Source organism: Pseudopipra pipra, chromosome 5 (assembly GCF_036250125.1).
Source record: "Pseudopipra pipra isolate bDixPip1 chromosome 5, bDixPip1.hap1, whole genome shotgun sequence".
Classification (NCBI taxonomy): domain Eukaryota; kingdom Metazoa; phylum Chordata; class Aves; order Passeriformes; family Pipridae; genus Pseudopipra; species Pseudopipra pipra.
Genome location: NC_087553.1, coordinates 24,811,536 through 24,823,794, shown reverse-complemented (window position 1 = coordinate 24,823,794; position 12,259 = coordinate 24,811,536). Strand labels below are relative to the sequence as shown.

General features: G+C 44.6%; 1 protein-coding gene across 4 annotated transcripts in view; it reads right to left on the bottom strand.

Annotated features, from left to right (window-relative positions):
* The window catches only part of CACNA1I (calcium voltage-gated channel subunit alpha1 I), an 88,810-nt gene that overhangs the window by 28,218 nt on the left and 48,333 nt on the right, over window positions 1–12,259 (bottom strand). For all 4 annotated transcript variants that reach the window (XM_064655143.1, XM_064655144.1, XM_064655145.1 and 1 more), the window contains 7 exons: window positions 6,733–6,884; window positions 5,953–6,138; window positions 5,150–5,267; window positions 4,519–4,674; window positions 3,981–4,071; window positions 1,869–2,071; window positions 205–621 (listed from right to left, as the gene is read on the bottom strand). In XM_064655143.1, the coding sequence (XP_064511213.1) occupies window positions 205–621; window positions 1,869–2,071; window positions 3,981–4,071; window positions 4,519–4,674; window positions 5,150–5,267; window positions 5,953–6,138; window positions 6,733–6,884 (1,323 nt within the window). The remainder of the gene's footprint in view (window positions 1–204; window positions 622–1,868; window positions 2,072–3,980; window positions 4,072–4,518; window positions 4,675–5,149; window positions 5,268–5,952; window positions 6,139–6,732; window positions 6,885–12,259) is intronic.

Genomic DNA, 12,259 nt, shown 5'->3' with positions numbered 1-12,259 from the left:
TGCCTTGCAGGCAGCCTCACAATGTGCTTTGAGCTTGTCTGTGACAAAAAGGTCCCATCTGCACTCAGCGCTGTCCTCCAGCTTTCCTAAAGCATCTTGGCAAGCTCTCCTATCTACATACAAGGAGAGTGAAACTTGAGGATGGATTTGGTGTTTCCCACAACATTGCGGCGTAATCCCACGGTCCCTTCACCAAATACGCACATAATCTATCTCTTCATCATCCTCTCCCCGCTCCTTGCGATTGTTCATCTTTGGGAAGATCTCCTTGACAATACTGGGCATTTTGCCATTGCAGTCCTGATGCTCGCTGGCTCCAGGCAGTGCTCCCAGCTTATGGGTCACTCTGTGGCCGGATGGGACCGAGGCCAACTCCAGCAGGTCACAGGAGCCTTTATTATCCAGAGAGAGTGTCCGGCGGTGATGAAATACCCTTCCTGTCCCATCCGTCTCCCCATGTGCTGCCCTGTGAGTTTCCCCAGGCAGGAGGGACTCATGCTCGGCTGAGGGATGTTTGTGTTTCAGGCTGTGTCCCCGGGCCAGGCTGTTCCAGCTGGAGCGACGGCTCCCCCAGGCTCCACTGCGGCCCCAGGCACCATAGTGGGAGCTGCGGGAACTGGACTGTAAGAGAGTGGGATGGAGACACAGTGACTCCAGGCACAAGGAGAGAGCATGTGATGCTATTTCAGATCGCACACTTCTCCCTGGGCCCCTAAGCCAGAAGGTTACCATTTATCAGATGTCGAGCAAGTTGCACGGTGGGAATTTAGCAGCAATCTCTGTAAATCTGACAATAAATTGATAATGAATTAGCAATGGTTTTGGCTGTGATTACTTTATAGCACCATCTGTGTGCAAAGCACTTTTGGGGAAGGTAAGTAATAAAGCCAAAGGCCAGGTGCCTGATGTTGTTACTTACACCATCACAGAGCAAGAATAAAGCTCTCAAAAAATCTGACTGGCAGCTTTTTATGCTGCCCTGGGGTAAAGGATAACGCAAAGTACAGGGTGATGGATAATCTGACACACTGTCTTTTGAGTACAGTCTTAGTAAAAGGAAGAAATGAGAGAAACAGGCTTGTTGGCTACAGTTTAGTTCAACCACATAAGTAACTTATCATGTAGTACGTGGCTGCTAGCTCTTCCTGTTTAGAAATAACAGGGGCATGAACCCTTTAAGCACTGATACACCCCCCAGAGCTGAGCACATCAGTGGGTGGAAAGCCCAGAAGCTAATGTGACAAGGTGGACAGGTCTGAGATGCACTGGTTAGACAGCCTGCAATGTTTGGGGACGTGCCATGGGGTAGCAGGATCTCCTACGGGGAGCTCCAAATCAAGATTTTTCTCTTCATTGTTACAAAGTTCACAGAAAACCCACCTGTAATGGGACTAGGCATTACCTAGATGTTTCTGTGCTCTTAACTCACTCAAGGCATCACTTCGCGTCCTGCACTCTAACAAAACAAAGAAAGGGGAAGGGGACAAAATGTGTTTCTCTCAAAGAGGGAGACTGTTTTTGGTGTTCTCCCTTTCTCACACTTAATGGAATATAGATATATATGTCTACAGATACCTAGAGAGAGAGAGAGAGAGAGAGAGGGAGAGAGGGAGATGCAGAGAGAGAGAATGGAATCCCACACTCAATGGAATATAAGTAAGCAACCTGGAAACAGACTTCAAAAATCTGGAAATTTAGATAAGTAATGTGAACTGATATGGATTCCAAAGACAGGAAATGCACTTGTGTTAGAAGCCTGCAGCAGGAGTGAAATCCTTCCCAGCAATCTCCAGATGATGAAAGAAAGACAATATAGTGCTTGGCCTTCAAAAGAAGGGTACGACACACTTTTACACTCAGTCACTCACCAAGGACCGCTGGTCATGGGTCATTCTCCCCAGGGACATCACACTACTCTTCCGGGATCCAACAGCAACAAGGATCTGGTCAAGTTGCAGGGAGTTGCGTGAAGAATTGGTGACGCCCCCAGCAGCCACCGGTGGGTTGGAAGAGGGCAAGGATGGGTCCAAGTGTCCATTAGGTGTTACAGGAATTGCACAGAGCTTGGGATCTGAGTGGAAAGATGCAGAAAGAAGAATGAGAAAAGAAGAAGGTGGGTTCCTCACTATGCAGTGACTGCTTTGATGTTTTACCATGTTAACAGCAGCTAACAGAATATTAGCTCTTTAGCATCAATCAACATCAATTCCCCTGATTTAGGGTGTTGTGACAAAAGCAGTGCAAGTTGAGAAGACTTTAAAGTAATATCCTCGGTTTCCAAAACTGACCGCAGCTCTCCCTGGGAGCAGAGTGGTGGTCGGGCAGCCTCAGGCTAACAGACAGAGCAAGAAGTTGAACCCTGGCAACAAGAGGACAAGGGTGTGTTGCATGCCAAGATAAGGTAACAGCATCTTCAAGTCTGAACAAACACCACCAACTGTCAGGCTGGCTACTTTAAGCAGTTAGGCTGAAACACTGAGCCCGAGACTAAGATGTAGGGATAACCACAGCCATCCATGTATTGCAGTCACATTAAAATTCCTGCAATCATACTGCACACAAAAACTGCATCCCAGTCTATCCTACTACATTGTGCTTCTTCAAGTGACTGATCATTGACCTTCAAGATCCAAGACATTTTTGAGGGATATGTTAGGTGCTGTGGATGACCATCAGCGTTTGTTGAGCAGCATGGAGAGGACAGGGTTTGAATTTTAATGCCTGAAAGGACTGGAACAATAATTTTTGCTTGACTACTGTATAATGAAGGTCACCTATGCATATCTGCATCACAGCCATGACTGTACCAACACCTCTGTAACCTCCTCCATCTCAGGGGTTTTTACTGCCTACATTCAACACAAGCTCTAATGTGGTGCAGCCATGTAACTCAGGACTGGGCTGCCTTGAAAAGAGCTAAGTTGCAGGAAAAAGCTGGGACAAGTCAATACTGCAGCCACTGCTCCCTGTTGTGGGAGCTGCATTTAAAGCTCAGACATGTGCCTGTGGCGTATGTCTGGGTTATGCTGTGAGTATGCTTGTGCCTGCTCTTGCACCTTTCAGATCCTGATCTTACCTTACTGACTGGACTTCTTGGCTTGACCTCAGACCTGCCTCACCACTGTGGACTTGCCTGGAAATCGCTGAACCATTGGCTGACCCTTGCTAGTGTCAGAGGACCTGCTCTGCTCACCTCGTGCAAGTATTGTCGGTGTGGTCCCTGACCTCCTGCCTGGTTCTCTGTCCCCTTCAGCTCCTGGCTCACCATCCATTGCAGGGTAAGCTGCTCCCTGCCACTAAGTCCTGTCTGAAGTATAATACCTCTTGTAGAAAGACTTGCAGTCTGAGGAAAGACTTTGAGGGATGAAGACGTTACTAGGCAGTTTGTAGGCAGACTGTTCCAACTGTTAACTATCTTTCCTTGAAAATATGCAGCTTTTTTTCAGCCTGAATTTGTCTAGCTTAAGCTTCAAACCTTTACAATCTCATTATGCTTTTTTCTGCTCAATTAAAGAGCTATCTACCATCAGAAATCTCTCCTTATGGTCTACAATTACAGAGCGAGTGATCAAGTCACTTCTCTGGTTTCTCTAAACTTCATTACTCTCTCGCTGAGGCAAGACTTCCAGACTCACCTGAGTTCTTTTTAATGTCTAGGTATCCCTTCTACAAATGTGGGTCCCATATTTGGACACACTGTTCCTGAAATAATGCCCCTGAAGCTAAGCAGAGACAGTCTCACTTCTGACTTCCAGTTGCTGTTCTGGAGGTCATTCAAGAACTGCTCCACTTAGCTACCACATTCCTCAGGATGCCAACATGTCTCTAGTTTTTCCACAGACAGCAACACAAACTACCATAAAATTCAAAATGACAACTGGCAAGTTCTTGGAGACGAGAGTGAATTTTCTGCAGAATCTGTTTTTAGATTTCTCACCAAACAGCAACAGGACATAAGCAAATTGTTTGAGCTGTTGTACCTGGGCCTTCCTGGACCTCTTGAAACTGATCAAACTCCTCCACATTTGATGAACTCTGGTCTTCCTCTGAGTATGACCGGTTGGCATCACCCTGTAACACACAAATTTAGAATTTGGGAACTCAAACAGAAAAGATCACTTGTTCTTGTCTTTCATTGCTGGAACTACTTCAGATTTGTCCTTGGCAGTCAGGCATCCAGTGTGATCACTGGAAAGAATCTTGTGTGATTTGGGATGGCTGATGTACTGCATTCTTGCTCTTGGAGGGGTAAAGAACTCGCCCTAGGGCAGGGGCTGTTGCGGTACACAGGATGAAAATTGTGAATTCCCTTTCAGAGAGCTTGTCTCTTTCCTTACAAGGGTTAACACTGCTTTTTTTTTTCTTTTTTCCAATTAAAGAGCACCCTAACTTCAGGAGTGAAATGACAGAGGTGTGATACTTTGGAAGTCATCCAGTCTAGTATCCTTAAAGTGTCCCAAAGTTTACCTTTTTAGCACCTCTATTCCTCCTCCTGAGGAGGCCTTGGTGGCAACTTACCTCAGCCTGGAACCCCTCCACGAGAATGGCCACCAGCAGATTGAAAAGTACATAATTGCCAAATGTCATGAGAGCCACAAAGTAGAGGGAAGCCCATGGTGAGGTGGAGGCCATGCCATTATAGAGTACGACATTCCAGTCCTCCTGGGTTAAGATCTGCAATCAGAAGCTAAAGTCAGATAAACGTGAAGGAAGTACACAATGAGGGTTCCCAGAAAAGGACAGTGAATACACATCAGGAGCACATCAGGCCTCTTAACTTTCCCATAACCACACACCCACTGTCATCATCCAGCTGTGGTTCTGCGCCAAAAACATTAGCTGAGCAAGAGGAAACGAGCAACAATTAGGGCAGTAGTGAGATGATAGTGTTAAACTTGGGAGTTGCCACAACAGGAGTGACCTTTGCAGACTGTCCCCAGGGAAGGAAGGAGCTCCCCTGTTAGAGATATATACCAGTTGTTTGGTTCCAATATGCAATTGCTCTTCCTCCAAATATCACATGACAGAGTGTTTTATGCAGCCTTTTGTGCTGTCAGGAGTGACTGCAGTGCTCTGCAATGAGGAAAAAGCATCTCTTGATCCTCTTCACTTTGCCCTGGTCCACCCATAGAGAGCAAAGTGGGCTCACCTGGAAGACAGTGACGATGGCCCAAAGTAGGGAGTCAAAATTCTTTCGGTCAGGAACTGTATCTCCTGTGTCTGTCCTGAGGCTGAACTTGCAACCAAAGATGTGCATTCCTAGGATGCTTTGGGACAAGAAGTGGAGATGGTGTCAAATATAAATATCTCTGGGACCACAATGAGCTCATCAGAGTAATTCTCTTTTTCCTTATGAAAATCTAATGTTACGACACAGCAGCAAGGAGTATGACAACACAGACTACTAGGACCTACTTGTGAAGAAGGAACTGCATATTTATTTTTTTTGTAGTTCACAAAAAAATTTGGTTTCCATCTGTGCTCACTCAGAGCTCACATATTACCCCCAACCTGTCATTCACATCTGTTCTCTCTATTGTTCTTGTTTGCTGTCATATTTCTTCATCTTATTATCAGTGCATTGGATGCACAGACAAACTTTCTTGGTTGCTTCCTGCTGCCCTTCTGGTAGTCAGCCTCCAGACTGAACTGTTCCCTGTAGCCAGTGCTGATTAGCAAGAGACCTGACCTATCCCTCGATGGGACATTATGCTCAACACCCACATTTGGTGACACTATTTTGACACCCCATCCAGGCCAAAACTTTCAGCAACTGAACCCAATTTAGTGCGGGAGTAAGTTCAGCCCTTACAAACAAATGGTTGTCAGTGCTGCCTTGGCCTATAAGAGCAATGGGCAAGATGAGTTACACGATCATGCTCTGAAGCTCTGTCCCCATGAGCCATGCAGTGCCACTCCAAAACACTGTGAACCAACTAACTGCCTCCTCACCTGAATATAAAGATGAAGAGCATGAGGAGCATGCAGAACGTGGCTACGTTGTCCATAGTCTTCATCAGCACCACAAGCTGGCGGCGCAGCGCAGGCATGAAACGCACCAGCTTCAGGACCCGAAGGAGTCGGAAAGTCCTCAGCACAGAGAGGCCTCCATCTGACTGGCCGATGATCTCCCAAATGCTGTCCAGAGAGGCACAGGGAGCATGAGGGACAAAATGAAAGACAAGTGAACAAACAGAAAAGAGGGAGGAGTAACAGTGCTGTTTTCATATCTGCACTGGCAGCGTAAGGAGGTGAGAGAGAAAATCTGTCTGAGCAAGATAGAAGTATATAGCATAGGTTTATACTTATGTGTAGAAAGCTGCATTTATGCCTTAAGAACACGAACGTGGTACTGGATTTTGCAGGAATGAGGGAAGGATTTCAGCATTAAATTCCAGCAAGACAAGTTCTTCTATCATATATTAAACCTTTGTAGCTTCCTCAATTTGTGCATTTTAAAAATATTTCACAAAAATATTTGTTGTGGACTTAACAAGGCAGCTGCAATTGCCTCCATTCTACAGAGGAGAGAACTGACGGACAGAAATGCTCTGTAGCTTGTGTTGCACCAACACAGAGTGTTGGAAAAAGACAGCTTGGTCTCCCAATCCTTGGTCTTGTGTTCAGCTCAGATCCTCCTAGAATAGCTGCTAAATCCTTTTTCAAAAGTGCCCAAGCTCTGTGGTATGCTTTTCTATATCTATTTCAGTTGATCCCCAAGGCCCTGGTCACCTGATGATGACGATGATACTGTCGAAGATGTTGTAGGGGTTGCGAAGGTAATCAAAGAGACCAAAAGCAGCAAGTTTCAGGATCATCTCCAGAGCAAACATGCTTGTAAAGACCACATTGCTGATTTCCAAGATGTTGGTCAATTCCTCTGGCTGGAGAGAATGCAAATTCAGAAAGTCAGAACTGAAACAGCCCTGAAATTATAGGAAATAAAATGCCACCCTTCCCAGAGTATAGGGTTTGTTGGGAGCTGCAAAGCTTCCATTGGCGAGATTAAAGTGGAGCTGAATAGAGCCACTTGCACTCCAATTCCTTTGAACTTCTGCTACCTTCATCATGGATTATGTCCCTAACAAATTTTTTTACTAGAGGTGGTCAGGAGCCCCACAGCCATTCACACAGACAAGGTTGACCAAGTGTCTCCCACATTCCCCTTCATATCCCATTACCTCAGCTAAAGCTGATTTATTTTGTGCAAAGGACTTGAGTATTTTTTGAAACAGGGCAAAAGTGGCTCATTTGCCATCAACCTTTTCCTTCAAGAATTTTGTACTCTCAGGTTTCCACAGGGAGCTGACACTTTTTTTTTGCAGAAATTCTGAAAATATTTGAATGGCAGGAAAACAGTTCCCCATCTTCCTCCAAATCTTTTTTTCTGTTACACCTCTGATACAACTTTCACTCCCTGTCTTCCCCAGCAGAGACAGGTGTGTTTGTGTGTATGATAAAAAGTGTTTTAATGATTCCATCAGTGGAACAAGTCTGAACAAATTAAATTACTCTTCCTTTTGTTTTCCGAATTAATGACCTTTTCTTCAGTGTGTGTGCAGCCTTGGAAACTTCTCTGACAAGGTCAGGAAAGGGTCTGGACCATTTCCTCAGGAATGATGAAACGAGGGACACAGAGGCTGTGCTGATATCATTGACGAGGGATGCCAGCAACCTGCCATCCCCTGTGAAATGGAGGCATCTCCTGCACTGATTTTGGGATGGATTTACGGGCTCAAAGCACCTCTCACCCAGGGACTAGGACTGCACCAGACAAACAGCAAGGGCTGAGGTCTCACACAAGATCAGATGCATGAGAGGTAAGACATGCAAGCCTGCCCATGTTTGCACATACTCAGGCACACACATACATAGCCCAGGAAGACTACCACAGCAATGGCAAGGTACAAAATATTGCCAGAGTGAGAAAAAAATTCCTCCCAGGGTAATGGGTTGCATCTTGGGGCCAGTCTAGACAACCCATAGCCTTCAGACTGCATGAGACTCCTAGGGCAGTCAGTTCTGGTTCTGACCCTCTGCCTGAAGCTGGGGGCTGCTTTAACCCCTGCTCTGAGGCCCCCATGGGCCCAGATCCTCCCAGGTGTGCGAATGAACTGGAATCTGCTCCTCACGTTTATGGCTTCCCGTGCCCTTTGCTAACTTCTTGCACTCCTCGTTGCAGCTTCTTAGTCCATCTCTTTAAAATGAAAAAAGGGGAGATGGCTCAATTTCCATCCATAATTACATTTAAATAACAAAACCATCCTAAAAGTTACAGGGAAAGGAGGGGAGATAAAAGTGAAGAGAGAAAGAACGAGCAAGGGTACGTGGGAAGGGAGAGATGAAGATTACTTCAGGGAGACTCAGGCAGTAAATGACACTTGCCGAGAACATGAGGTCTACATGCTAAACAGAGATGCCAATTTCAGTCTGAAACAAATGATTATGTTAGTGAAAATGAGCAATGTAAAAAAGCAACAGGTTATGATGGTTGATTTACCCATCACACTTGGAGCGTCACTTGAACAAAACTGTGGGAGCTGAATATTGGGGGGAGGAGGGTGGCTTGAAGGGGAGAGAGATCCCAGAGGCAAAGCATGCCCAGAGCCACATTATGATGGTGGATTATCCTTGTCTTTGCTTTCCATACATTCTCTCTTGTGCTTTGTAGTGAGTAACTGATGTTTGAAAAGCCATGCTTGCCTTTGCCTGTGGAAAAGGTCACCTGTTCCTCAGTCTCTCCTTCCCTCCTTAAGGTCTGTTTCTATAGTCCAGCCTCACCTGCAATCTGTTTCTAATGGGCCATCAATCAGCCTCAGAAAAGCATCTTTCCTAGAGAAAGGGGCAGGAAAAATTGGGCAGAGAAAGAAAGAAGAGATGGACAGAGAGAAAATCAGCAAAAGAGAAATGAGAAAACAAAGCTAAAAAAAATAAACTCATTGGCATCCACAATAAGTAGAGAAGAAAAGATATGTTTTAAATGGAGTAGGAAAGAAGTAAAGGCTGGGGAAGGAAGAGCAACACAAAACAAATGAACTCAGGAAAAAAAGAGGAGATAAAGAGAGAGGAGCCAGCTGGAGAAGCACTCTCACTGTCTAAGGGCAGATACAGCATTGCAGTAGTTTCTGGAGATACCAGAAATTTGACAGAGTGTAAAGAGCCATCAGCTGGGGGCCAGGGCTGCAGGGTGGGAGCCACCAGGGGTTGTGTCCTGTGTGGAGATGCCCTTGTTCCTGGGTCAGTGTGGCCGCGAGAGACAATGGATGAGGTGGGTGGCTGGAATACTGCTGGTCCAGGGGACTCTTCTCTGGCCAGGGAAGTGCAAACTTGATGAAGAGACAAATGAACAGAGAAAAAGTGGTTCTCTCCTTTTCTTCCTACTGACATACAGTATCTCCAACACAGTGGATGTGTCACCTCACAGTTGTGAGGGCTCCCCAGGCTCCCACACACAACACTCAGGCATTCGTCATCAAAACCCTTGGCAAACCTTCCTCCTCCCAGGTTTACCTAGAAACTCTAAATTGAAGCATCCCCAAGGAGAGGCCTGAACTCAAGGCTATTTTAGTCCAAGAAAAACCAAAGAACACTGAAATCTCCCCACAAGCAGTCTGTTCATATTGCCAAGACAGCATAGATTGATTTACCCATCACACTTAGAGTGTGTATTGAGCTGAGTATTGAGGTAAGGAGGGCGGCTTGAAGGGGAGAGAGACCCCAGAGGCAAAGCATGCCCAGAGCCAGTGTCTGAACCAGAATGATTCACTAACTCTGTGTACAGATCTCTTTCCCAATCCATGAAACTATCTAATTCACATCTTCAGAGCATGAAGTCTTTCATCTCTAACAATGTAGATCAAATACTGAGAGTGAAATATATGATTCAGATTTACTTCAGAATACTTGTCCAGTGATCAGAAACTAGAACTGGGGCAATAGAGGGCAGTAGCTCAGCTTTTTCCTCCTTTTCAGTTTCTTACTAACTTTGGAGTTCTTTTGTCAGATTAGACTGAAAACGTAATTAGTACATTATCTGACAATAGCCAGAAAGTCCTGCACCATAGGAAAGGTTAAGAAGATGCAGATCACCAGGAAGCCCCTGCAGGAAAAGATTCAGGAGTAAATTTGCATCTGTCTAGAAACTGAATAGTAATTGATGTGATCTATGCAGACCAACCCTACCAAACTGCACCTGCACAGCACTGCCTCTGAGGACACAAGAAAGAACTATTCCATAAAGGAGTTTCTCCAGCCTATTTTTACTCACAATTTCAAAGTCACTTGACAATAATTAGAAGAGCCATAGAAATCAGCCATGAAACACACCAAGTAGCTTTTATATAGTTTAAACACCACCCCACAACCAATGCAGGATTTCATGATGGCTTGTTATACCCTAGTTTTACAAGACTGAAGTAATGTGGTTTCATCTACTACCCCAGGGAGACCGTTCTATCATTTACTAAATGTCAGTACGATGAGCTGGCTTGGACATTTACTGAGTGTTTCTGACAAGCAGCAAATAGTAAAAAGAGAAGCAATACCTGTAAAATATGAACTAGTGAATGCAATAAATGCTGGTATAAAGGGAAATCACACAAGCTAAAGGATATGAAGATACTGATCCACAGTGCGGGTCTAGTTAGGAAACAAGGGATCATCTTATGATCCACACAGACAGACCTCATAAAGTATTGATCTGATGCATGAAGGAAAACTGTAAGTAGATACTGGAGAAGATAAACCAAGTTACTCAGCAATTGTCTAAAATGGCTGCTAATGGGAAAGAGGTTTGAGTCCAACAGACCATTCAAAAAATACATGATGTGAAAGGCAACCTGGGACATTCAGCTGGGACCAGCCTTTCATCTTCATGCTGAATAAGGGAGAAAAGTGGGCAGCACCAGATCTACTGTGAATATTTAAAAAAAGTAAGCCTCTTAAAAGGATCCTTCTGGACAGCCACAAGAATCTAATATTTTCTACACTGGATTTTAAAAATAGACACTTCCAAATAGAAGCAGATCTGAAGAACTGCAAAAACTATTTCAAGCAGGACAAAGCTTGAAATGATGGGGTTTGGCTTAGGCAATGTCTCAGCAATATCTGAAGGCCTAATACTGAGAATATTACATGGTATATTGCACACTGAGGATTTGTATAAACTTATCTATTTACAAGTGATAACTTGTGATAAGATCATGGATTAAAAATTACTCATAGCAATGCAGTTTCTCCCAAAATTAGTTGATTTTCCTCACAAGAAATATATAAGGAGGTGGGAAGCTGCCTTGGCCACACAATCAGGACAGGACAAAGGAATGGATGAATAAGATAAACGAAGCCAAATTCCAAGGTTATCTGAATCCAAGTAAAGTTGTTTGAGTTGTTAAATCTCCTCAAAGAAAAACATTGTGAGTATTAAATCCCTGGATTGTAACAAACAAATAGTTTTAATTAATGTTTTTCTATCTGTTGGTGAAGACTTGGGAATTGAAGGTGAGACTCACACATGGGCTCTGTCCCCTGGATTCCTGTGTTTCTGAGCCTGATCCTTGTGCCTCACTCCTGCAGTCCTTCTCACCCCTTGACCTAACAGTTGTGTGTGCTTTGGTGAGCTCGCCTGTGAATAGTCCATGAAAAAGTGGAGCATCAAGGAGTTGATGCACACACCATGAGCTGCTCCCAGGTCTGCTCAAACCTGTGACACCTTCACACATCCTGCCCAGCCAGAAATGACCTCAGAGAGTGGCTGGGGTTGTGATCTCCTATGCACCAGAAAACAAAAGCTCAAGAGGTCTCTATACGCCTTAGCTCTGGGCCAGAAGACATTCATATGATGAAGTAGCTGAAGCAACAGAAGCTTTTTCAGTAATAGGGTGGTGTCACATGGCAAATCACAGATCTTGGTGGGCAGAGGGGCTTTTCCAGATTTCCTACTGTGAAAATTTGTGTTTCTGGGAGGAAAAACAACAGGAAAAAGAGGAAGGAGAGAAAAGGAGGCAATGAAGTACCAGCCTGAGATGTACTGATAGAATGGTTTGAGAAGAATTGAAAGAGAGCAAAGAAAAGGACAAATGTCTGTGTGCTTCTGAGTTAACTGCTGACTGAAAAGGACCTGAGTATGGCCTGAATATTCTTGTGCCAGGGAAACAGAATTCAGTACATGTGTTTTAAATAAACAGGCTGCACCACATTTTTCAGTTATGATCAATTTGACTGACATCTCTTCTAGTAGAAACAGCATGCAGGGTCACAA